General features: G+C 37.9%; 3 protein-coding genes across 14 annotated transcripts in view; 1 reads left to right on the top strand and 2 right to left on the bottom strand.

Annotated features, from left to right (window-relative positions):
* The window catches only part of LOC123499661 (retinol dehydrogenase 12-like), a 9,844-nt gene extending 5,337 nt beyond the window's left edge, over positions 1–4,507 (bottom strand). Inside the window, exons 1-6 of one of the 8 annotated variants that reach the window (XM_045248016.1) lie at positions 4,431–4,446; positions 2,827–3,028; positions 2,178–2,304; positions 1,910–2,017; positions 1,090–1,263; positions 398–605 (exon numbers count right to left, since the gene is read on the bottom strand). In XM_045248016.1, coding sequence (XP_045103951.1) covers positions 398–605; positions 1,090–1,263; positions 1,910–2,017; positions 2,178–2,298 — 611 coding nt within the window. In that variant the 5' untranslated portion in view covers positions 2,299–2,304; positions 2,827–3,028; positions 4,431–4,446. Of the gene's footprint in view, positions 1–397; positions 606–1,089; positions 1,264–1,909; positions 2,018–2,177; positions 2,305–2,826; positions 3,029–3,218; positions 3,237–3,830; positions 4,025–4,069; positions 4,193–4,430 lie in introns of those variants that run through there. The other 7 variants (XM_045248011.1, XM_045248013.1, XM_045248014.1 and 4 more) reach the window with 7 other exon arrangements.
* Positions 4,104–15,479, top strand: LOC123499660 (evolutionarily conserved signaling intermediate in Toll pathway, mitochondrial-like). 4 transcript variants are annotated; one of them, XM_045248009.1, is made up of 11 exons: positions 4,104–4,243; positions 4,440–4,573; positions 7,014–7,154; positions 7,679–7,871; positions 8,719–8,851; positions 9,650–9,759; positions 9,885–10,001; positions 10,333–10,437; positions 11,865–11,973; positions 12,340–12,459; positions 15,196–15,479. In XM_045248009.1, the coding sequence occupies exons 3-11, from the start codon at positions 7,021–7,023 to the stop codon at positions 15,357–15,359; spliced, it is 1,185 nt and encodes a 394-aa protein (XP_045103944.1). In that variant the 5' UTR covers positions 4,104–4,243; positions 4,440–4,573; positions 7,014–7,020; the 3' UTR covers positions 15,360–15,479. The 4 variants fall into 4 exon arrangements, with proteins under 4 accessions (XP_045103944.1, XP_045103943.1, XP_045103942.1 ...); XM_045248008.1 differs by having other exon boundaries at positions 4,440–4,580; XM_045248007.1 differs by lacking the exon at positions 4,440–4,573 and having other exon boundaries at positions 4,134–4,243.
* On the bottom strand, positions 15,467–25,881 carry LOC123499659 (intraflagellar transport protein 74 homolog). Of its 2 annotated transcripts, none has more exons than XM_045248003.1 (13): positions 25,695–25,881; positions 25,045–25,175; positions 24,551–24,721; positions 23,889–23,966; positions 23,451–23,613; positions 23,137–23,333; positions 22,800–22,976; positions 22,262–22,387; positions 18,680–18,781; positions 18,190–18,389; positions 17,599–17,722; positions 17,035–17,259; positions 15,467–16,467 (listed from the first exon to the last, which is right to left on the bottom strand). In XM_045248003.1, the coding sequence occupies exons 1-13, from the start codon at positions 25,849–25,851 to the stop codon at positions 16,252–16,254; spliced, it is 2,067 nt and encodes a 688-aa protein (XP_045103938.1). In that variant the 5' UTR covers positions 25,852–25,881; the 3' UTR covers positions 15,467–16,251. The 2 variants fall into 2 exon arrangements, with proteins under 2 accessions (XP_045103938.1, XP_045103939.1); XM_045248004.1 differs by having other exon boundaries at positions 25,738–25,835.

Below are 25,881 nucleotides of genomic sequence, written 5' to 3'. Positions count from 1 at the left end.
GGAATGTGAAAAATGTATATTGGAAAGTATAACAACATACCAAGCAACAATATGAATAATGCCACATGAATCAAATATTTGCATTTACAGCTTGATCAAAAAGATTCATAATTTGTGTTTACTGGTTTAAAGACTCTAAGCCCAGCTAATACACGCAAATATTTGCTAATACATGTAAATATTTGCATTTACAGCTTGATCAAAAAGATTCATAATTTGTGTTTACTGGTTTAAAGACTCTAAGCCCAGAAATACATGCATAATTATTTACCACAACTGGTTTAAAATTATATCCTCACTCTGGTAAGACATTAGTATGAGACAAGCAATGGGATATGGAATGTGAGGGCAATGCATATACTTCTTATCCATTAAGTAAATGTAATAAGAAACTTACTCATTATTGAAATCATCAAAATTGATAGCACCTATGTAGTGAACAGAGGATGACAAATTGACAACACGGGAAGGTTGGTTTAGGGTGGAACTAGCAGCCATGTGTGGGGTAAGCAAATGGGTCAGGAGAAAGTGGCCTAGATAGTTGACAGACCAGTGATGCTCATGGCCATCCTCTGTGACATTCCATGGCCAAAACATGATGCCCGCTGTAAGATAAAAAATACTCTGATAACTTCTCTCCTCTGAAAGTACAGTGAAAGCATAAAATCATTAATAAATCACACCAGGTACTTATTGCTATGAGAGTTTTGAACTGTGGAATGTCATGCATTTTCAAATAAGTATGATGTTTAAAGTTCTTCATTCTTCAACTTAAAGTTGGATTATGTTGATGATGAGTAGAGTTTTTATGGAAAATATATTTAAGTTAATATGATCTTACCAGGACAAAAACCACTTAGAAAGTGTAAGAATAGGGTAAAGGAGAACGTGTAAAGATTCATCAAATACGTAGAGCATTTGTACAAGCAAGAAGAGAGATAAGTGGAGGCTTTTATGATATAATCAACTTGTAGAGATACTTTTAGAGGGTGCAAAATCTCAGATACATATATAAATAAATATGTATAATGCAAGGCAAAATATTAAAAAAGAAGTATATATCAGCAAAGTGTTGTGTTACACTTTTACCATTGTTCACCAATACATGGAGAGGCATCCCCAGATTAGTAAATGCCTTAGCGAAGTTGTGAACAGAGGCTAAACTGCAGAGGTCCAGCTCAAAGCACTTTACTGTTCCAGTGCTTACTCCCTCTGAACGCAATCTTGACACAGCCTCCTCCATTGACTTCACATCTCTGCCACCTGAGAGATAAATTAACATTGACATTAATTAAGTTTACAGTAGTCCTCCATAATTTAAGTTCCAGTATTTATTTATTTTTTATTTTATTTTCTTTATGGCCTATAGCACCTGTAGGCATATTTGAAGAGTAAATGTGGGAAGTGCTGTTTAGCTTCCACCAACTAGTGGTGCAGGCAATTTTATTTATAGTGGTATCCATATTAGGGCTCATATCACCATCCAAGCACATCTTTGGTGTAACCACCTAGAACCTGGGTATCATGATGACATGTAGGTAACTTTAAACCACTCGACAAATGGCAGAGTAACAAGGCGATATGTGGTGGGATTCGAACCTACGCGTAGACGTCTGCCCAATCCCATGCTCACCACCTTATCCACTATGCCACTGCCTCCCTAACATAGGTAACAAAAAGTAATTTGACAAAAATTCCATGAGTGAAAATTCACAGATTCTGACAATTTTTTTCTTCCTTTTAGCAAATTAATACAGTTTGTGTGATTTGGTTTTTAATTCATCCAACTATCTACCATCTATACTGATGGCATAACTGACATTCAACTGACTATATGGAATTACATATCATTATGATGACTGAGGTCCATCTCACCATAAACTTAATATGCCAGTTTCTACCCACTTACCAATAATGACAGTCATTTCTAATTGGAGAAAATGACGGACAGTCTGCAAACCTATCCCACGACCTCCACCAGTTATGACCGCCACTCTCCCCTTCTGACTTGAGATTCCTGTGCATGTTAAATGGTTACACCTAATCAGTCTCTTGAAGCAATGTACAGATATCATGAACCTTCATTAAAATCAATAATAACCTTTGATAAAAAGATATCATGATTTCCATTAAACCTAAATTTCCCTCTGTCATCATTTGATCAATGCATCTTATACCTGTTGGTGTCCTATGGGGTACCAGCAGCTCCTTTACCATGTACCATGCTCCTAACAAGTACAGCACCAAATAGGTCCATAGCGTTGTAGCCCACTTGTAGATATAACCTTCATTCCCCATTGTTATCTGTGAACAAACAGAAGAGTAGTAATTCAAACCTTGCAGGCTTGCCATTGTCATAATTGGTGTAGCTCGTGTTTTTTGTCACCTGGGGCTGCCTATGGCTTTCCAGTTTGCCACCCTTCTTAAAGGTAATACAATTATATTACAGTGTACATTAACCCCTTAAAGATATATATATATATATATATATATATATATATATATATATATATATATATATATATATATATATATATATATATCTTTAGGTTTATACACACACACACACACACACACACACACATATATACAGTCCCTGGACAAATTATTAGATGCACCTTGAATTTTTTTTTTATTTTGCAGGTTTCATGTAGAAAACGTTGCTAATTAGAATCAGACATGCCTAAAACTTACAGATTAAAGTAGTTTGAATACTTGAGGCTAGTAAAAACCCATATCTGATAATAGTAGATCTTTACTTCTACATTATTGACCAATATATCATCACTCAAGGACAAAAGGCATATAGTCAATATTTTGTCATACCTCCTTTTGCGGTTATTAATGCTTTGATACGCCTTGGCATACTATCAATACATGACTGAACTGCCTCCTGAATCTGTGGATGACGATTCCAGACGAATGATCTTCTCAATCAGTTGATGTTTCGTTGTAATGATATCCTTTGCCACTTCTCTCTTTATCAGCTCCCATACATTTTCTATAGGATTCAAATCTGGTGAATTTCCTGGCCAGGGAAGTAGAGGAACATTATTAATTAATGAACGTTTTCTACTCGTTACATGCAAAATACAAAGAAAACCAAGGTGCGTCTAATTATTTGTCTAGGGACTATATATATATATATATATATATATATATATATATATATATATATATATATATATATATATGTGTGTGTGTGTGTGTGTATTTACCTAGTTGTAGTTGTAGTTGTAGTTTTACAGGGCCTGGCCTTTATGCTCGTGTGGCCCCGTCTCCATATCTACACTTATCCAATTTTTCTTTAAAACTATGTGCACTCTTTGCTGATACCATTTCCTCACTCAAACTGTTCCAAGTCTCAACACATCTTTGCAGGAAACTAAATTTTTTAACATCTCTCAGACATCTTCCCTTCCTCACTTTCTTACTATGCGATCTTGTGCTTCTAATGTCATATTCTTCTCTAAGGATTAGTTTCATTATCCAGCTGATCCATTCCGTTAATCAATTTATAAACTTGTATCAGATCCCTTCTCTCTTCTCTGTTCCAGGGTTGGTAGATCCATAGTGTGTGTGTGTCAGTATTTCTTAGGCTACTCTTTCTTTCTTTGGATGTACAGGATGTACATACATATTCCATTGCATCTGACAGCTTCTGCCACACACCAGTAAACTACAGTAAGTACTGCTGATGACTTATGCTAGTCATGCTGCCACACCTTAGATTGTTGCTCATTTTCATTATGTTATCATTGCAGAACTGCATGGGCATAAGAGGAATAATACGATATCTTGAATATCTTTCACGGTTAGTAACAACATACCTATGAGAGGGTCGTGTGTGACAATCATTACCATGCAGAACGTGTCACTCGTTTGTTGTTCTTTACATTATCTGACCAATAATATAAAAACTCAGTTTTGATCTTGTTGTACAATCATTATGATGACCAAACGCCACGCAGCAATAGTTAATGCCTTACATGAAACACGTGTGAAATTTAACGGATTAATGTGAAGCAATTAGCATATTCCTCGACTGCTCAACAAGTAGCCGCCTCACCTTTGGGTGGCCTGCAAGTTGCGCTTCGCCTAAACGCCTTTGCTGCCCGTCTGCCACTGCCATTTCTTCGTTGCGGCGTTGCCTGCCTGTGCAGGACGGTCAGCTGCGGTTGCTGTGGTTCCACTACATTCAACAAATTGCTCAGAGAAGAATATCACATGTTGAGTATACGATGTATATGAGAGAAGTTTTTTGACATCCGTAATACTAATGACTATATCTGTCAACAAAGGGGAAATAAATTGTCTGTCGTTGGGAGTTGATATTTACATGAAGATTACCTTAGATAAAACAGTAAATAGTTGTTATATTATGTTCATACTGGTTTTAAAACATAGCCAAGCAAATAGTCACTTCTTACACAATGCAGGGACGTATTGGTCAAGATAACGGGGTGCGCCGAGAGTCGCCACTCGCCAGCCACCACCGCACACGAGTCACAACAACAAACAACACGAATCATTCGCATCAGCTGATTTCAGATCGGCCCTCACACTAGAGCTGGTATCTGGCAAGTCACCATTTATATTACTGTCAAGAACACCCACCTGTTACCCTTATGGTCATATTTGATATGATAGGAATATTGTTAATAGTCTTTTTAATTGATTCTACCGGCTATTATAGTTGCAGCCGAGATGGGCCCTCTTGCCTCTGCTCTCTTAACATATTTTGCTTCCCAGTTGACTTCCGGGGGCCATTATGTAGAAATTTGGGTTTATTATAACTCACCCTTCTGATACTCAGCCCTTATTTTGGTTAGGTTATATTGCCACTCCTCTCAGAGATAAACAGGTTTAGGAATCTGGTGGAAAGCAAGGTTTTATGGTGGAGAAACCAAAATAGGCAAAATTGGACATATGTGAAAAGTCTAAGAATGCAACACCATGTTTTGAAAAAGGGAAAGGTAATTATTCACAATACGTCCTATCATATTGCATATTCAGTAAAAATGCATAAGAAGTCCCCTCTCCCTTTCCCCACCCCCCTCCCCCCAGCACCAACAAGCTTGGGGGCCTGTGGGGAATTGGGGGTTTTTGGGTGGGGGGAGCCAAAAGAGGCGATATATGGGGTCGGAAGAAATTTAAGGACAAAAATCGCCGTTTTCAAGAAAAAAAAAAAAAAATGGAAAAAATAAAAAATTCAAGAATAATTTTCACTGAAATTATCCCTTCCCAGTCCTAGCAAGTTTGGGGGGCTGTGGGAAATCGGGGGTTTTAGGGGGGGGAGGTATATTTGAGTGATATATGGACTGAAAAATTTAGGGACATTTTCCCAAATGTTCGAAAATATCCCTAAATATAGGGAAGTTTTACATAACCCTCCCCCCTCTTCAACACTAACCTAACCCTAACATACACCTAACTTAACCGGGGGGGCTGCTGCGCCCCCCCTGGACCTCTCCTACAACACTAACCTAACCCTAACATAAACCTAAGCTAACGTAACCTGACCTAACCCTCCCCCCTACAACACTAACCTAATCCTAACATAAACCTAACCTAACGTAACCTAACCTAAGCAGGGGGGCTGCGCCCCCCCGGACGCCCCCCTATAACACTAACATAAACCTAACCTAACGTATCCTTGCTTTGGGGCAGCTTCCCTCCCCCCTACACCGGTTCTCTTATAGCTCCACACAATATGCCCTACCTCTACCAATACCCCTCCTCACAATACCTTAACGAAAGGATGGAGGTCCTCTTCTCGATTGTACACTGACTTGCATCACAGGAGCGATGATTTCCCAGCAATCAAATTCGCAACCTTTTCACTGTACTTGACAGCAAACTCCAGCAAGCCGAGATCACAGTCTTCACAGCATGTCATGGTGTGTTAAGCATGGCATGGTTAGGTTAGGTTAGGTTTATGTTAGGGTTAAGTTAGTGTTAAAGGAGGTTAGGTTAGGTTAGGTTTATGTTAGGGTTAGGTTAGTGTTATAGGGGGGGTCTGGGGGGGCACAGCCCCCCTGCTTAGTTTAGGTTTATGTTAGGGTTAGGTTAGTGTTGTACGGGGGAGGGTTAGGTCAGGTTACGTTAGCTTAGGTTTATGTTAGGGTTAGGTTAGTGTTGTAGGGGAGGTCCGTGGGGGGCAGCAGCACCCCCCTGGTTAGGTTAGGTGTATGTTAGGGTTAGGTTAGTGTTGAAGAGGGGGGAGGGTTACCCTCATCCTTCATCGCGGATTGATACCTGCGCTGATATTTTTGCTCACGAACCAATGAAAAGCGTTCATGTTTGAAAATTAATAGAAGTACATGAATGAAAGTGTGAATTGAGGAAAAAGACGAAGATAAGTTATCATCAAAGGGAAAGGTGGTGCATTATTTACATTTTTGTCTCATAACACATATGTTGATGACATGTTGTCAATTCACATGTAATAGGAACTTGTTCTTGTCAAGGCAGAGGTATGTGACTGAGGTGTTGCGAGGCTCAGTTTCACCTGCGTACCACAGTGAACGGATCTGTTAGGGACTTAGATTCTGGTGGAGATGGGTGATTTTCAAGATAGCAGTGTGACCTACGTAAGGTCGACCGCTTCCGAAATCTTTATACATCACAAGTATACTATTATAACTTCTTCATAATGACTACTTTGAAGAGATTGGTAAGGGGGACCTCTTCTGCACATTAACCGCATATTCTTTTACCTTTTCATTATACAAGCTCCATCATCTTCAAACAATGTTGTAAGTTGATAATGTTAAAAGTACAGTATAGGACCTCCCTCTTTTCCTCCATCCGCCCCCCACCTCTTTGCCATTCTTGACTTTTTCCTAAATAACTTCATTGCAATTGTGCGTTCTCCTTAGACTTGATTGATACGTAGGCAAGATTATCTTTTTTTTTTTTTCTAGTTTAACGTATATATGCATTTTAATTTTTAATGTATGTATTTCAATTATAGTTATAATGTTTTTCTGATATTAGTCTCATCCTTTCAGGCTCAAGATGTCGGTGCCATCATTATATAGACTATTGAGCAGAGCTGTTAGTTCCAGCAGCAGTATAGCCAGTTTATCTCGTGCTCCATCACTACAACACAATAAAAGGAATTTGACATCATCTCCTTTCCATTCAGCAAGGTAACAATTATGGTAACACATAGCTTGTTGATTTGTTCTCCATTCTTTTTGTTTATATGGATTTTTAAAGATTTTAGGGCAGAAATAGAGATTTGTTGTGGGAACAAACCTTGAGTGTATGCAATAACAATGAATTTTAATTATTTACCAATTGCAAGTCAATCAATTAGTGCATGATGATTTTCTTGTGAGATGGGATTATTCTGAGGCTTTTGGTAGAGTTATAAACTGTGAAAAGAAAACATGGTGGATACCTTTTTGCATTGATGTATTGAGAGAAAAAGGAATCTTAGCTGTAATCAAGACTTGACTAAAATAATGAGTTTTTCAGATTTTTATTTTATTTTTATATTGATTTTTTATTTATTTTATATTTTAAGCTTGCTGCTCATTATGGGAAGAGAATGAGGATGAGTTTTATGATTACTACTATATAGGAGCCTTAATCCTTACATAGTAAATAACTGAATAGATCCAACATTACATGGCAGTTGAATTAATGTTCCAAACCTCTTTGTCCCCAGGAAAGAGGATCCCTTGGAGGAAACATCATTGACAATTCAGAGTTTATTTGATTCAAAGGAACGTAACAAAGGGACCTTTGTGGCAGCCTGTGATATCTTCATGAAAAGAGGCCCGCACCGTCGTGGTCATGTAGAGTTCATCTATAGCGCCCTTAAGCTTATGGAGAATTATGGAGTGCATAAAGATTTGGAGGTAATAATCTTGACTGCTTACTCATCAAGGGAGGCTGTGGCATAGTGGATAAGGTGGTGAGTGTGGGATCAGTCAGATGTCCACATGTAGGTTTGAATCCCACCATGTACTGCCTTGAAACTTTGTTGAGTGATTTAAATTTACTCACATGTCACCATGATACCCAGGTTCTAGGTGCTTACACCGAAGATGAGCTTGGTTGGTGATATGGGCCTTAATATGGTACAACTATAAATAAAATTGCTTGTGCCACTAATGGGTGGAAGCTGAACAGCACTTTCCATACATATAATTAAGTATACCTACAAATACTATAGGCCATAACATAAAAAGAAAAAAAAGAGTTGATTATTGAACTTTTGATGTTGGAGATGTTGATACACTCAGTCAAAAGTCACAGCTATGATGCAAGAGTTTGATGTCCTTTATATAATGCTTGTATCCATAGGTAGAACATGTATGTACTTGGTTTCTTGCCAAAAATGTATTATGAAAGATAAAACAAAAAATTACTCTTTTTACAGATTCTCTTGTTTTGCATCTACTAGATTGAGATACTTTTTGAAAAGTAGCCAAGAGAAGACCAGTCTTGTGTCATATTTTTTTGTCTTTAAAGATTAATGAATTTTATTTGTTCTTACTAGAAAATTATGAAATATTGGTTACAGTTTGAATGAACATCAAACTAATCTGCATTTACTTTATTTTGTTTATTGCAAGAAACAAGATTATTGTTACCATAGTTATTATTACCATAGTTATTTTTGTGTACTGTCATATTTTTTAGTTGAAGGTTGAAGAAACATGTATGTACATAATGAAAACATTAAACATAGTTGTATTTCAGGTTTATAAAAGGCTACTGAATTTGATGCCCAAAGGGAAGATGGTTCCTACAAATGTCTTCCAAGTTGAGTTCATGCACTACCCAAAGCAGCAGCAGTGTGCCATCGACTGCCTTGAACAGATGGAGATGAATGGTGATCCTTTTATTTATTTGAATATTTTTTGTATATATATATATATATATATATATATATATATATATATATATATATATATATATATATATATATATATATTTTTTTTTTTTTTTTTTTTTTATTCTTTCTCAGAGTGTAATTTATTTTTATAACATTTATTAATTAAGGCTTAACAGTATTTTCTGCTGAAGTCGAATGTTTTAAAATCTTCAAAAAATAAGAACATGCAAATTTTGCAAGCTATATTTTAAGTACAGATGATGTAACATAGTCCTACATTGGATACTTAACGTAAGTATCCATCCAATAAGTCTTCATGTCTGTTTCCTCTCATTTATAATGTGAGTTATATGTACAAAATTAATTATTATGTAATTATTTACAAAAAAGACTTCCTGCAGTAAAACACTCATTTGTTTATATATTTCATTCCTAATAATTAATCTGTTTATTGTTATCTATATTTCCTTCTGAGGTATAAAGCATTTCATCATTTTGCTCACAGCAAAAGTTACAGAATTTGATGAAATTGAAATGAGTGTAAATTCTTATTTTCTTGTTTCATGAAGCATGCAGTATGCATTCTTAAGGCACATAATTGATACTTGCAAAATAACAAATTTCCATTTTATGGGGATTTGATTCTTAAGTGTGGGAAAGATTTTTATGTTAATATTTGCATATGTAACTGCATATTACATGGCACATTCTTATAGTTGTACAAATAGAGAAATATCGAACTGTTCAAGAAAAGTGTTTATTTGCATATAAGTAACCCTTTCATAATTGATACAGGAGTCATGCCAGACACCGAGATGGAGCATATCTTAAGAAACTTGTTTGGGAAGATGAGTCACCCAGTGCGCAAATATGGACGCATGATGTACTGGATGCCAAAGTTCAAGGTCAGATATGTAGATTAATTGGATTTTGCTGTTCATTTTCACTGTAACAGTTAGAGTTGAATTGGATGTTTATGAAAGGGTTGAGGCTATGATTTGTTATACAGAACTTTTTTTTTCATCAACAGAATGCCTCACCATGGACTCTCCCTCAAGTTGTTCCCAATGATACCTTTGAGTTGGCAAAGATGGCAGTGGAACGCATGTGTACAGTTGATCCTTCCTCCTCTATTACAGTATATCAGGTATTCTTTTAAGTCTTATAAGAGTTATAAACATTTCATTCCTAAAGATGATCAGTGCTATATTATAAGTTAAGGATGTTCACAATCTGAGTAGTTTATTGGGATCATCCTTAGTCATGCAGTCTGTGACAGTGTCCCTTAAATGGCGCATAAGAATAATAGAAATGCTGTGTTATTATGTTTCAACCTTCTCATGAAAGCAGAAAAAGGAAAACAATTTCTTGTTCTTGGAATAATCACCAATTAACGTTTGCTTTCTTGATCATCTTACATTTCCTACATTTTTCTGTAAAGTGCCTATTAATCTATTTTCATATATATCCTGCTTCAGACCAGTGAGGTAGAAGATGCACTGGAGGACACTTGGATTGTTAGTGGTCAGAGCACAGTGCAGCAAGAACTCTTGGAGAAACACCCACCTGGGGAATCTATAAAGGTGAATGCTCCTCCTCTGATTGTAATGTAGAAATAATAAAAAAAAAATTATAAGTAAAGGATGCATGTAATACATGTATTTGTAATGCAGTGGGAAAATGATAATAATAATAATAATAATAATAATAATAATAATAAAAAAAGAATATGTGAGAAGAAAAAAATACAATGAAAAAGGAAAGAGTATAAAAATTTTGTAACTTTATTTTTGACAATGGTAGCGGTAGCTGTCTTAAAAAGGCACTGCTTATAATTTTGAAAAAAATAACAGAATGCAAATTCACAAAACTGCAATAGATTGATGGAATAATATTAAGAGAACTTTCTCCCCACTATCATGTTTGTTTTCGATTACAGACCAGCTCACCTGAGAGAGGACACACACTCACCACAAAATAAAAAGCACAAAAGGAAATTACATAACATAATTCATTACAGAACCTGACAATTGAGTTGTGGCGGTACGTGTGGCTTTCCATTTGCGCGGCAGCATGCGTGACTTCATAGCTCACAAGAAAATAACACTTACTCGACTTTGTGGCCGCAATGTACGGGGAGAAATGTACCAAATGGTGCCACTTCCTGGAGCAAACACATTTAACTAGGGGGGCGGTGACGTACTGCTGCCAACTAATAATTTAAGTTTTCTCTATTTCCACAAAAGAATATCCCATCAAAATACACACACACACACACACACACACACACACACACACACACACACACATGTGGACCACACTGTGAAAGAGGGTAGCCATCTCTTTCTGCTTGGATGAAGAATGTGGTGATACTGTATTAGTAATTAAATAATATATGTTTATAAACACTATGGTTCATATAAAAGTTACGTTAAGTTTACAGGAGTGAGGAGCTACTGACCTGCTTGGATGAAGAACGGGGTGGTACAGTGGGAAAATACCACAGCCATCTATCTCATGGGTTAAAAAGTATTAGCAGTTGTCACAATAGGACTGGTGCGGAGTAATTACAAAGGATTTGATTGACATTACTAATGAGATTACATTACTGAAAGACATATTTCTGAACAGTTCAGTTCTCCCGCTACTGACTGAAGTGAAAAATTCGTGTTCAAACTTTTGATTACATAGCGAGTGTATTTAATGTTTTTAATTCATGACTGGGTACCATCTCTTTCTTTTTCGGACAGGTCCTGGTACACATCTGTGTCTGTATGTCTGATGCCCACGTGTGCATCCCTATACTTACAGCCACGACCTCAATAACTAAAAACTATATATATTGTCCACGGCAGTACATATTTTTCATTTACTTGTTGTAATCTTAGAATTTTTAGACAAATTTTGAACTTTGTCCTTGCAAATTATTTTGATACTCTGGAATTGGTCATTGTCTTAAAACTACTTTTACAATGTGATTTCAGATGTTAAAGGTATATTTTGTTCACAGGTTGAAGGACCCTTCAGGATACATCTGCGTGACAAGTCTATTGGTTACTTTATCCTTCAAGCAGAAGCAAAACCCAAGCCTCCTTCACCCTCCAGAACAGTTATTGATGGTTAGTGGAGACTATGATGTGTACTCGTCATCAGCATAGCCAAGAAAGGAGGCATTCTTCTTAATATGGATTAAACTTAATTTTCATGGCAGGCTTCTTAGTCATGTATCATAATAATTATCTATACTTGTGAAATAAAATGAACAGGAAATTGAGTGTGTGGATGGAAACTAATAGAGATATTTGTAAAGGTGCCCTCCTTTAGAAAATCCCAAGTTATCAAAGTGGAGTAGGTTAGGATACAATAATGTAAGACAATTAGATGAAATATACAGAATATATTATATACTAATTAGTTGCTCTATGTTATTGCAGTTGGCTAAGAATGAAAATTTAAAAGACTGCCTTAATTTTTTTTTTAAATAGATGTCGGTTCCATCAAGTCTTGGTTTACTGGTGAGCTACAACCTGAGGAGACATCACTGAACCAGACCTGTAGTGTGCACGAGCAGGAAGATGGAACAATCCTTGCTTTGTGTGTCACAGGTAATACTTCAACACATTCTAGCAGATACAGTGGAGCCTCACGATAATGGACCTTGCAGTAACAGCTTTCTCTCAGTAACGGACTGATCAGTTACTAACCATTTTTTCAACAGTAATGGCAATGTTTTTTACAGATCTATAGTTCTTGCGTGGCCGTTAAGATGAATGCACATGTGACATCATAAACACGCCAAAAAAGGCCTGTGTTTATCTACTGCATGCTACATATCATTATAACTAATTTTGTTGGTGTACAATCTACAAAACTTATAAAGCGGTGGAGAACCACGACTGCTTGGCTGTGGGGTTACTGGAATGACACTCGTGGTGAATTTGGGTCCTGAGCTAGTTGGACCTTCTGCCTGCCAGTGCAAATTGCTAGCTATGCATTTCTATTTGAATGTTTTGGGCAAGTGAGCATAATGACGCTGCCATACTGAGAGAGAGAGAGAGAGAGAGAGAGAGAGAGAGCCTAAGTTGATGAAGTGCATACGATAAAAGCAAACAAAAATCCTCAATCACTAGATTTGGGAGTCTATAATTTCATTTGTTTCTTCTTTTAACTGATGGTAATTTATTATGAAATAGACCAGGATTTCTTCTTCTATATTACATAATGAGCAAATTGTGTCCTAAGCACTGACGGAAAGTAATAACACAACTGTTTCTCCAAACCTCTCCCCCAATCTCTTTTTCTCTCTGTTCATATTATAGATTAATGTCCTAGATTGGCTGTGAGGATACCCAGATGGCAAGCTTGCAGCAGGACAATAGTTCATAGCGGTGGAAAGTAAACATAAGGTCAACAGCACAGCTGCTTCTTCAACTGTCCCTCCACCCCTCCCTCTCTCTCTCTCTCTCTCTCTCTCTCTCTCTCTCTCTCTCTCTCTCTCTCTCTCTCTCTCTCTCTCTCTCTCTCTCTCTCTCTCTCTCTCTCTCTCTCTCTCTCTCTCTCTCTCTCTCTCTCTCTCTCTCTCTCTCTCTCTCTCTCTCTCTCTCTCTCTCTTGTAATTCTTCATAGAAGTACTTGTTCATATTACAGCCTTAGATTAGCTATGAGGATGGTCATATGGCGAACCTGCAGCAGGACAATAGTCCTTAGTGAGACTGCATATGTAAGGTGCATGTAGAGGTATCGCACTTGGTACTCAGTCACACTTCTTTGCTCAGATTCCACATTTAGGAATGGGGAAGACTTTTCTATAGAGAACACACCTAAATTTTTACCTCAGTGGTGATGTAGAACAAAAGTTAAAAGGATTTCTGAAATCATTTCAGAAACTCACCAATTTATATTGAAAGAGAGGAAGAGAAAGAAAGGTAGAGATAGAGAGCAAGGAGTTGAGAGAGGTTAGGAGGGGAAGCTAATCTTTTATTCATTTATTTTCAGTAACCCAAATTTTTGTATAACTGTATACGTACTTCTTAAATAATAATAAACTTTTATTTCAGCATTGAGCATTGAGTAAAGTGGTTTGAATGTTAAACATTTTTTTCATGGTATTAAAAGTGAATAAGTTATCAAAAAGGGGAAAGAGGGGGTCTGATTAAGGGTCTCACAGGCAAACCACTCTCAGTAATGGACACCCCCTCACCCATAAAGTGTCCGTTATTGTGAGGCACCACTTCACAGATTTCCCTTGCTATTCGATGGTTTGTTATTCGATATTTTGATCCAATCATTATCCATTTTATCCACTCACTCATTTTCTGCTGTCAGGGCTCATGTATCTGATCATTAACTGATCACCAGAATGTAAACAAAACACACCACGATCACATCACCACCCATGTTGCATCGGCCACCTATTGAAACTCATTACTGCTAGGTTTTCAGTTGTGTTTGCTTAGCCAGTTTTTGTGTTCTGCTAAAATTCACATTCATTGTTGGGTATTATGAGTGATACAAGTATGATGTCTTCCAAGCAGACTGCAACACTTAATGCTGGTGAATTGAAGGCCAAAAGGCCAAGGAAAAACTTATCTTTAGAGAAATAGCTTGAAATTGTTAAGCACATGTGCCATAATGGAGATGAAGGTGCCAACTTCATTGCCAGAACCCTACAGTTGCTCCAATTCACTGTCTCCATCATCAAATAAGTATCAAGTTTGAAGAAAGCAGGTGAGACAGTTTCTATATTAATGGCAAAGATGCTAACGAGGAAGAGGGAGCCAATAATGGAGGAAATAGAGAGACTTAAGGCTGTGGATTGATGACCAGACTCGCATGCCCTTTTCTACCTCCCTTGTGACAACAAAAGCCCTCTCAATTTATGCCAATTTGCAGAAGGGCCTGTTCCATCCACTTGAGATGACAAGGAACATATTTTTCTTTTTATTTTATTAAGACTTTATCTGCTATAAGCACAAGTGGCATCTGATAACTTAACTGAAGCTCATTTTTCTCCTCTTGTCAGTGGATGTAGGTCCATAGAGGAAACCAGTGTATAAGAATAATAATAATGAGCTTATGACACTCCCTCTTTGGATGGCATGGAAAGTATTTTCTATCTCTCAATACAAGCTAGGCCTAGTTACTCTCCCCATTATATTAAATTGTATGGAATCTTAGGTTTGCTATCTGATCGTTCATTATTCAGTCTGGTTTTCAAGAATAGAATCCATTCATAAAATGAGGGAAACCTGTATTTTTTTTCTGCTTTGATATTTTGTTTCATAAGGTAGGAGCTTTTAATGGAGTTTCCCAAATAAATTAAAGCTTGGAAATCTCAACAGGAACATCAGGGCGGGATTCTCTACTCTCATGGATCCGTCTGCTGGAGAAAAGCAATCCCTGTTTGGCCAATATTCCTGTCCTCTTCACACAGGCCAGTCCTATTGGTGAGATAATGAACGTAGAGCCAGAAAAGCATCATGATGAAATTACTGCAGCTACTTAACCAAAAAACTCTGGACAAAAGTGACAAAAGAGTTGCATAGCACTGTATAGAGCTCAGGAGTGTAAAGTTAGTTTATTACCTCACATGTAATATATGTTTATGAAATAAAATGTTTTATTATTTTTCATTTCAATTTATTCATTTTAGAAAAAAATAGGTTTTAAAAGTCTTCTTTATAGTCATAGTATAGCTGAATAGGAGAAAATTTCCATTATCATTACAGTTTCTTGCACCTGCAGGTGCTTGGTTTTATGATAATGAAAGTTAGTAATGAATGAGTCAAGATGGGCTGGGGCTGGGTGTGCCTCACCACCCTCATCCCCTCTCCTGTACCTTCCATTCCTCCACATTGTAGCAGTGAGATGATAATGATGATGATCTCATATTTTTGTTATACTCTGCATTGAGCTATACAAGAGTTAGCTCAAGGAAGCTGACCTGAGTTAGGAAAGGGTAGAACTTGGTGTCACAACAGTTATTACTCACTATAGGACTTCATATTATAATGCCCTCAGGAGGGAGGCACCATTACTAATAAGCATCTATTTTTGCTGGCAAAGAATACAGTTTTTTCTTCAATTTAACAGAACACATGTAATCAAGGAAAACACTGTTTTTCTTGTGAAACCTTATCTATGAAAAGTGGCAGTATTATTTGTGTGATAACAATTTCTTCAATAATATACAAACGTCTCCAACATTCTTGTCCCATAGACAAGGAAACTGTTCCAGCACAAACATGTTAAATCCTATATTGCTCCAGCTGTGCTGTACTTCTGTTTACATAAACAGATTACCATGCACAATTCCAAATAGCTATAGCATTGCATCTTCATAAAAATCAATCATTTTCAACTAAAAATTTCTTTAATAACTTACAGAATACAAAGATTCATGTAAGTGAGGATCCACTCAACACCACCTCTTGTAGAGCCTGGTTGTAATCTTGCACTAACTTCATGGCTTGAGTCTTCACTGGCAAATAATTGGACTCTGCCCTGCGTTGTGCCACAAACTCCCGTAGGCTGAAGTTAGTTTGTTCCAGATGACTCCATTTCTTTTCTAGGTTGGTTAGTTGTGTATGAGTCTCATTTTCATGTAACTGGCTCTGAAATATTTAATTTATGTGTTATGCAGAGAATGAAGTGGCATTTGAAGGATGATGTTCATCCATGGAAAACATTAATATTTGTCCTCACTATGAATTATTTAGTTATTCCTTTATTATCTCACATTCAAAGTTGTCTTACAGGTACAACAAAGTGAGTTAGACTAATGCCTAGCCTCAATTGACTGTAGTACATACTTAACTGTACAAAACTGCTGAGAACTGGCTTAAATTTATTCAAATGAAATATTGTTGATACATACGGTCATTCCTATGATAACTCACAATCCTGCAAAGTTACTCTTTGAATACTATATTAATCTCGCTTTTCATATCATTGTATGTTGTTCATGACTACGTACTGTACATATAAAATTGCGGAAACTCCTACATTAGGACCTTTTCGTATGTTAGTACCTTTAGGCTTGGTTTATGAACAAGCAGATAATATTCAGCAGCACTCAGTTTGGTGAAAATAATTATGAGCTCCAATTAATGAAGGTTGACAAAAATAAGTAGAGTTTTTTGTGTACAGAATACAGTAGCAATTATAGCAGTGCACCTTACTTTGAGAGTAGACACTGCAGTATTTATTTCCTGCAAAGACTGTGTAATGGAATTTTTTTTGGTTTCTAGTTGCTCCTTTTCTTGTGCCAACTGTCTACGCCGCTCATCAGCTCTGGCTCTCAATCCATCCAAATCAGAATACTCATCCATCTCTTGAGTCATCTTGGCCAGTTTTTCCTTCAGATCCTCCATTTCTTTCTGCACTTTTGTTTCTAGTGCTTCTATCTGTGAATTTTGTTTAATTTTCAAGGTATCATCTTATTTGCAATGTTAACTATGGAATTGTGTGATTACACCTAATCATTGTATATAAAAATTTCTTATACTTATTATTTTGAGGAAATAAATCTTTACAATTCAGACATTCAGTTGATTCTATATATATAAATGGGTTGAATAATAGATAGTTATCTTAAACTCTGAAGCAGGTGTTAACAGTACATATAATGATTTAATTCCAATAAGTAAATCTTAAAAGTTATGAAGTTTTCTTGTGCTAACAATTATTTTCTCCATTTACCTAAGAATTACTCAATACACTTGCACAATTAATGAGTGGCAAACCTTTTGGAGGTTGGCCTGAAGGTTGAGGTTTTCACTCTTGAGACCCTCCTCTGTGAACTTGGACTTCTCTAATTCACCTTCCTTAAAGGCCAGATCAGACCTCATGATTTCAAACTCACTGGAGCTGAAATAAATATAATTAAATGGAACACAGGTTTTATGTTTCCAATATCAAGCATTCTTTACATTTAATACTGTGCATATGTGTGTGTAATGGAGAGAGGGTACTGGTATATATACCAGTTTTCAATTCTGGCTGAAGAGCATACAACCAGGCCATGTAGTTGGTTGCTGATGCATAATGATTGCATGTCTCCCCTGCCTTGTGCAGCCTCATTCCACAATACTCTTATCACCTCTCATTCTGTCCACCTTTCTTATGTAAGAGTCAGCCATTATCTTCACTCATTACTTCAGATAACATATGAATCTTTATCCATAATTGAGTTTTTCCACCTTTCCACTACTTATACTCGGGTCAGTAGTAGAATATCAAGACTTTCTCTAGTATTTGCAACAATGGCAAACTTCCAGGAGAAATTAATAATATATGGAGCAAGATGTAGACAGTGAAAGATAAGGACATATTACCTTGGTAGTTGTTTTAAGTGAGCTAGATGTCGTGAGAGCTTCTCCAGAAGAGCAACATTGTTATTCTCCAGCACTTCTAGGCGACTTAACTCCTCCTTCTTGCTCTCTTCAAAGGTGGATAAAAAGCTGTCTATTGTTTCCTCTCTTTTCCTTAGTTCTCGGTACTTCTGACTTCTTTCGCTCTTGTTCTCATCCAGTTCCTGTACAAGAGTCAGTTTGGTAGATAAATTTCTCACTGTTCTTCACTAGTACTCACCTACTCTCTCTTTCCTTCCTTAATAGTGCTTAAATGTAATCCCCTCCACTTATCTTGGAGATTGCCATATTTAAAAATATATTTAACTTGTGACTCTACATCTTTTATAAAAAGGAACTTTATTAAATAATGGCAAATGCAACACTTTTTTTTTTATTATGATCACTTCCACATATATTTAAAGTCATGAATTCCTTTCATTACTGTCAGCAGTAGTCTATTGTGCAGCCTGACCTGGTCCAGCTGCTGACATTCATCTTGCAGTTGTTGGATTTGCTCTTGTACTTCACTTATTTGTCGCTCCATAGTGGCAATTTCAGAGTTGTCCTCTTTAACCTGAGAAAATATATTTTCCTGTACACACATACTGAAGTGTGTGTGTGTGTGTGTGTGTGTGTGTGTTTACCTATAGTAAAACTAAATTGTACTGACCCATAGGGTGTTGTTTGCCATTCTGCCAGATTTCCAACCAAAACATTCAGCTTATACTACTCATGGTCCTTTAATAACAGTATTATCAACAAATGGTATTCTAAGAATATTCTGACTACAGGTAGACCTTGATTTACAAATGAATCAAGTTCCTGGAAAACCGTTCGTAAATAAAAAATTCGTAAATCAAGCCTTTTTTCTCCATAGACTTACATTATATAAGGCGAGATACGTTCCTGCTCACGTCCCTAGAATGTCACATAACGCAAGAAAGATACACTGTACAAAATGTACTTATGACATATTAAAAACAATTTGTATAATAATAGATAATGCAAATACATACAGTACATAAATATAATGCTAGTACAGTAAGGTCCCGAGTTACGTCAGAGTTACGTTCCTGAAACATGACGTAAGTCGATTTTGTACGTAACTCTAGTTTTTGTACTTTCAAAGCATATTATCGAGTTTTCAACCAATCATTTTTTATGGTTATTCAGGTAAGTAAAAGGTTATATTGTTATATTGGTATATTATTTACAACTATGTAGGAATATATTGATTAGGGCTGCGAACGCGAAGGACTGCAGGTTGCCGAGAGGGGCGGCCTGAGGCCGCCAGGAGGGTGGGCAGGTCGAATGTTGTGACGCCCAGGGCGGACAGCTGGGAGCTTTGTGGAGTGCGGTAGGAGTAGAAGCGTTATATAAGTAAAGGTTATATTGTTATATTATTTACAAGTATGTAGGAATATGAAACACAAGCTTGTTTTTGTTGTTGATTAGGGCCGCGAACGCGAAGGACTGCATGTTGCCAGAGGGTGGACGCCTGAGGCCGCCAGGAGGGTGGGCAGGTCGAATGTTGTGACGCCCAGGGCGGACAGCTGGGAGCGTGGTGCAGTGCGGTGGGAGTAGAAGCGTGGGCAGCGGGCAGGAAATGCAATAGGAAAGGGCAATAGGGATCAGCAGACAGGCGCAGACGGTGCAAGTGAGCTGCAAGTGTCGTGTGGCCCAGGCGAAGGCTCCGGAGTTGTTATTGTTGTGATAGGTGCGCGAGCCCTCAAGGTCGTCAACCTCCCGTTGTCATGGTAACGGCCTTCCCATTTTCTTCTTCACTCCCTTACACACAGCTGCTGCCTCCCTTCTCATGTCTTTTAATTATGTCCACTTTTTCTTGTAGCGTAATGGTTTTCCTTTTCTTAGCATCACTGCTATCACTCAGGAGTTTTCTTTTTGGTGCCATTGAGCAAGATACTAAGATAGTCAGCAAACGCAGATGTAGGAACACTTGCCAGGGGCGACGGTGTGGCGGAACTGAGGTATGTAGAGTATTATTGTATTCAAGCGTGAGGTGGGCAGTGTGGCGGATAACCACTAGTGACGCCTGGCAGCCAACAATAACAATAAACCCCGCGCTTTACGATTTATAAATTTTCAATTTTTTAAATCTTAAATTGCCTTATAGTGGACTGACGTAAGTGCGAGTTTGACGTAACTCGAGACCGACGTAACCCGGGACCTTACTGTACTTACAAAATATAAGAAGCTGAAAGACTGGAGATGGCAGGGTAGCTAACTGTGTGGTTGCAAGGGGTTACTGGGTTGACGGTGGTGTTGACAACTCTACGAGCTCTAGGGTTTTCAGAGTGGTGAATTAACACAGGCTTCAACTTAAAGTCACCCGCAGCATTGCCACCGAAAAGCAAGGACACACGTTCTTTGGATGCTTTGTGACCAGGAGCCTTCTTTTCATTCCTAGAGATCACTGTTTTCGTAGGCATCCGCTTCCAATATAGTCCTGTTTCATCCACATTGAACATTTGTTGGGCAGTGTATCTTCCTTCTGCTACGATGTTAAGAAAAACAGTAAGATAATCAGACGCAGCTGCTTTGTCGGCAGACGCAGCCTCTCCCATCTGCTTGATGCTGTGAAGGTTGAAGCGTTGTTTAAAATTGTTCAACCACCCTTTACTGGCAATAAATGGTGGATGAGAAACACTACCACTGGGTCCTGCAGTTTCAGTATCCTTCACAAGCAAGTCTTCATATAATGAGAGAGCCTTTTCCTGAATGGCTTTGTTAGTCATCCCGGCTGCACATGTCATCCACCCACAAAGACAACAGCCTCTCCATGTCTTCCATTATAGCAGGCCGGTGTTTCGTCACTATTTTTGCACTAGCAAGTGCACTGTAATATGCATTTAAAAAGCTAACGAAAGAAATGCTTCACTGCAATCACTACGAGCACTAGTGGTGGAGGTAGACTGGACTGACATGATCAAGTCCTGTCATGGGTAGCGGCGGCGATTGATAACAAAAGTCGCTGAAAATTCGAAAAAGCTACAAAATGTTTTTATTCGTAAGTTAGAATTTTATATTTGTAAATCGAGCCAAAGGAAAAAATAATTGTATTCGTAACTTCAAATTTTCATAAATCAAGCCTTCGTAAATCAAGGTCCACCTGTATTTCATTAAATAGCAAGTGATACAAATAAGTGTTATATACCAAGTCAAACGAAGGTATTTCATGGACATATATGACAATGTGGCATATCAGGACAGGCGACGTTGCCAGTTGACCCGAGGCGGGATTTCCCTTGGGGAAAGGGGGAGGAGTCAGGTCACCACGCAGGTGCATATTGACTCACTTCTTATTTGGTCGCCACGACTGAAGGACACACTGACACTTCCTCGCCAAACCAAGAAGTTTGTCTACAGAATTAATTGATAAAAACTTGCAAGGACCACTTTTACCAGTAAATCAAGCGAGGAAGAGGACAGCAGGTGCAGCTGGTATATCTGAAGGCACAGTAAAGAGGATTTGTCCCAGTGCAAACAAAATATACACCACACAGCATCACAACCTTATCAGCGTTTCTTTTCTCCACTCATTTTATTACACTGGGTATCTCAAGAGGACATAATAGTAAATATTTGGTAAATTATCAGTCTCATTTTCACTTTTATAACCAGCACCTTTACTATATTTAATTTACCTATGGCATCTTCATGTCTTGTCCATCACTTATATATTTTTTAGCGAAGTCATGCATTAAAATCAATAAAGAACAGTTATTCCATTTTCCTTGAAGTAATGATAGATTTGGCAGCGTCGGAAGGATTATAGGCCTAGCCCTACGGGTCAGTACAATTTAGTTTTACTATAATTGTATTTACCTAGTTGTAGTTTCACAGTGTCTGGACTTTGTGCTCGTACAGCCCCGCCTCCATATCTATACTTATCCAATTTTTCTTTAAAGCTATGCACACTTCCTCAATCAAACTGTTCCAAGTCTCAACATATCTTTGTGTGTGTGTGTATGTGAACATCAGTCATATCTTTAAACAAGATATTTCCACTTTCTTCCTGCATCACCAGACTCACCTGCTGCAGAAGTCTTTCCCTCTCCTCCTTAGGAGTACCTCTTTGCTGGTTCTGTGTTATTATCTCATTTTTCTTCTCCTGTAGCTCTGCTAGCCGGCCATACAGCACTACTGCCTCCTGCTTCACCTGATGAACACATCAAATTCAAGACACTTTTCAGTCATTAATCCAATCTCTCGATGTAAAAGCAACTTTCATTCGTAGTGTAATATTCATTCAACCCATTTTCTATATTTTGATAACCAAGTTCATTCATAGTGTAATATTCATTCAACCCATTGTCTATATTTTGATAACAACGCCAGCTGACTCAATAAATGACAACTGAAAATCTTGAAAATAAAGTGTCTGATAAAGCTGGAAAAGATATCCAATAATGTGATGCATTTGAAACCATAGCTCCTGAACACATCTGGATCATTACTTGCTATTTTGACAATCTCTTCTGTCTCACTTGGATATTCCTAATTGTCAGCAACTGAGAAATATTTATTCATGTTGCATAAAAGAATACAGTTTCTCACAACTCTCCATTGACCTTGGAAGTAGCCAGTTCATCCTCAAGTGCAGCCTTGCGGGCATCAAGGGAATCTAGTTCATGTTGCATGATGTCAAGGTGCTGAAGGAGGGATGTGTTGGCAGCACGCACTTTCAGGTATTTCTGTCGTAGATTTGGCTGCATAGCTTCCACTAGACTTTCTCCTGCATGACGTTCCTAGGGAGCAAAAAAAGACTGCAGTTGAATGTAAAAAGTAATAAACAATATGAATATTATTTTGAGAGAAAACTGTGGAATGAACAAGATGGAATGTCCACAATTGACTTGGAACATGTAGGAGAGGAAAGAATACAGATGAATCACTCAGTCTCCTCACCTCCTCAATTTCATTCTCAAGCTGCCTCATGGTGGCCTCAAGGTCTTGTTTACGAGTAAATAGAACATCCAGCTGCTCAGCCTCCTGTTGGTTGGATTGGCGTAGCTCCTTAGTTTCTATGTCTACCTCATCACGCTCAGTATCAGTGTTGATGAGATCCACAAGAAGGTTGTAGTCAGCCAGCCCTCCTTGCAGCTCTGGTGGAAATAAATAAGTAAAGAAAGAGATGTAACAAAACAGAATGATGTGTGATATATATAATAAGACAGGGTAATACACAATGTCAGTTAACTGAAAAGCATAAATGAGCTGACCGGTAAGCTCTTGCGCCATCTCTTTGACTCTCTTGTCATAAGTGAGGAATGTGCTTTGTTCCTGCTTCATAAGTTCAATCTCAGAGCCCAGCCGTCCCATTTCTGTTCCCAGCTCTGCAATCCGTGTCCTCAACAAACCCAAAAAGTAACTCTTGTCTTGAACCTGTAAAGAGATGTCTGATATAACATTAAATGATGATAATGAAGTATTAGTGGTAGTGGTAAGTAAACAATTTATAAGTTGTGGACTAAATATTTAGAAGTGTGATGGAGAAGTGGTACTGGAGAAAGTTAGCTGAATAAGCAGAGTATGGAGCTATTTGAAGCATATTGAGAGAATGGAAGAAGAAAGAATGAATGTTCTGATATAGCTGTCAGGTAGAAGTATCAGAAAGAATAGATGACTGTTAGGTGTGGATAGTAGCACTAATAACCTACCTGACGTTCAGGTCCTCGGAAGCCTGTCTTCATGCCACTAAGGCCCTGCTGAGTGATGGGTCGGTCCAGCACATTGATCTGGGAGAGAAACGTCGGCAGTCAGTCTCTCAGTCTTTCCAATTGCAAATATGACATGAATTATAGTGATGTAGTACTACTTACTTAATGCACCACATGGTGTGATTTTATGGGAATGCCCTAAACTTACTATATATAATGTAATTCCCAATTACAGCATGCTTCTTTCAGAAGCATCCCGTCTGGTCTGATGATAAGCAATCTTAGGAGTTAATTTCTAGCTGTAAGCCAAGATTCTGCAATCACCTATGATTCTTTGTCCATCTTATTTCTTAAAACATCAAAAGATGATAAGAATGAACTACATGCAATGATCAAACTCTAAAACTTTGGCTCTTCAACAAACCTTCATAACATGTCTAGGTTTTAAGGCTGCTCTAGATGATATTAATACATATAGCTAATTCATAAGCAGACCAGATAAATAGAGTTTCAGACTAATGTAATTCTTGTGGGAGAATATCCTGTTGAAACATGAGTGTTAGTATATCATTTCTATTTCACATTTTGAAATACTATAACAAGACTAATAAAAAGTTATTGATCTGAACTGAGTATTAAAAGTAGAGTACTAATAGACTAACAGGTGTGGTGAAACCTATGCCAGTGGCCACCCCAGTACGAGTGCCAGGCCGCTGTAGACTGGCAGTAGAGAGGAGCCGAGAGGCTGTGCCTGGTGCCCCCCTCAGTGCAGCACTCACAGGACGGGCTGTGACTGGGCGGCCTGAGGTGGTAGGGCGGCTAATACCTTCATTCTGGTTGGCAGAGGAAGAAATTATTACTGTGTCTTTCTACATTGGGTAATAGCAGAAACATGATTTCTGTTCTGGTTGTGATGCATCTGTTTACTTCAGTTGTGTGGTTCTTCTAATCATGCAAATTTTCTTGTTCATACAGCTTTTTAGTTGTAATTAATAAATTATTGATATAATTTTGTTAGCTTATGAGAAAAGTTACAACTCTGTATTACTGAAAAGCTAGACTATCAATTGTCAAGCACATCTTGTCATCCTACATTCATATCATCACAGTTGATGAGCAGTGCATGTTATCTGTACATGCCTGGCCACAGTCTTACCATGCGAGTGGTAGGCCGGTCACCAAAGGCAGAGGAGTGGCGAGTGTCTGGCCTCTCCATGATGGCTGAGCGGGATGGTGGCCTCTCCATGCTGTCCCTGCCTCGAGTCACTGGTCTTTCTGCCATTGGTGCTGGTGGAGACAGAAGAGCACCTCAATTAAACAATGAAAACTTATAGTAAGTTATACAGTGATTCTTGTTAGAAGGAAAGATTCAGTGAAGCAAAACAGTTATTGCAAAACACCTGGTTAGAAAAGATTAATTGTTTGTTTTGCAATGGACAGTTGTGAAGTGGAGTGTCTGATCTAACCATATTATCATAATCAATAGATGTACCTCAGTTTACTATACAGTTGTTACCTTAATGTCATTTTCTTTCTATTTCACATTCAGAGGAAAAGTGAACATCAAGTTTTCTGTTATGTCTAAAGAAAGAATCCACCATGGTTCTGTGGTGAAAAGAATGTACCTCTAAATTTGCAACTATTTGGCTTTGTGGTTAATGTATAGTAATAGTTAATGTATAGTGTGGTAATGTACTATTAGGCCTTGTCAGTAACCCATGACAGGATTTCATGTTTGGCAGCATATTTACTAGACTTCACATTTATGCAAATTTAGCAAAGAAAGGACCTCTTGTGAATTTTTACCGGCTCTGTTTGTAGTACATATTTTAGTGTCACCCCTTCCTACCGTGCGTAGTGGTGGCATCAACCGTCGCGCCCCGCGTGTGCGTATGTCTTTACCTCGTCTCCGGAATGTTGTTTTGTTGATCTCCCGGTTACCATGGCAACGCTTGGCTGTCATCTTCACTAATATTAAATTATTATATAGTGG

The sequence above is a fragment of the Portunus trituberculatus genome, chromosome 50 (assembly GCF_017591435.1).
Source record: "Portunus trituberculatus isolate SZX2019 chromosome 50, ASM1759143v1, whole genome shotgun sequence".
Classification (NCBI taxonomy): Eukaryota; Metazoa; Arthropoda; class Malacostraca; order Decapoda; family Portunidae; genus Portunus; species Portunus trituberculatus.
Note: the sequence above shows the minus strand (reverse complement) of the source record. Positions and strands in the feature narration are given on the sequence as shown.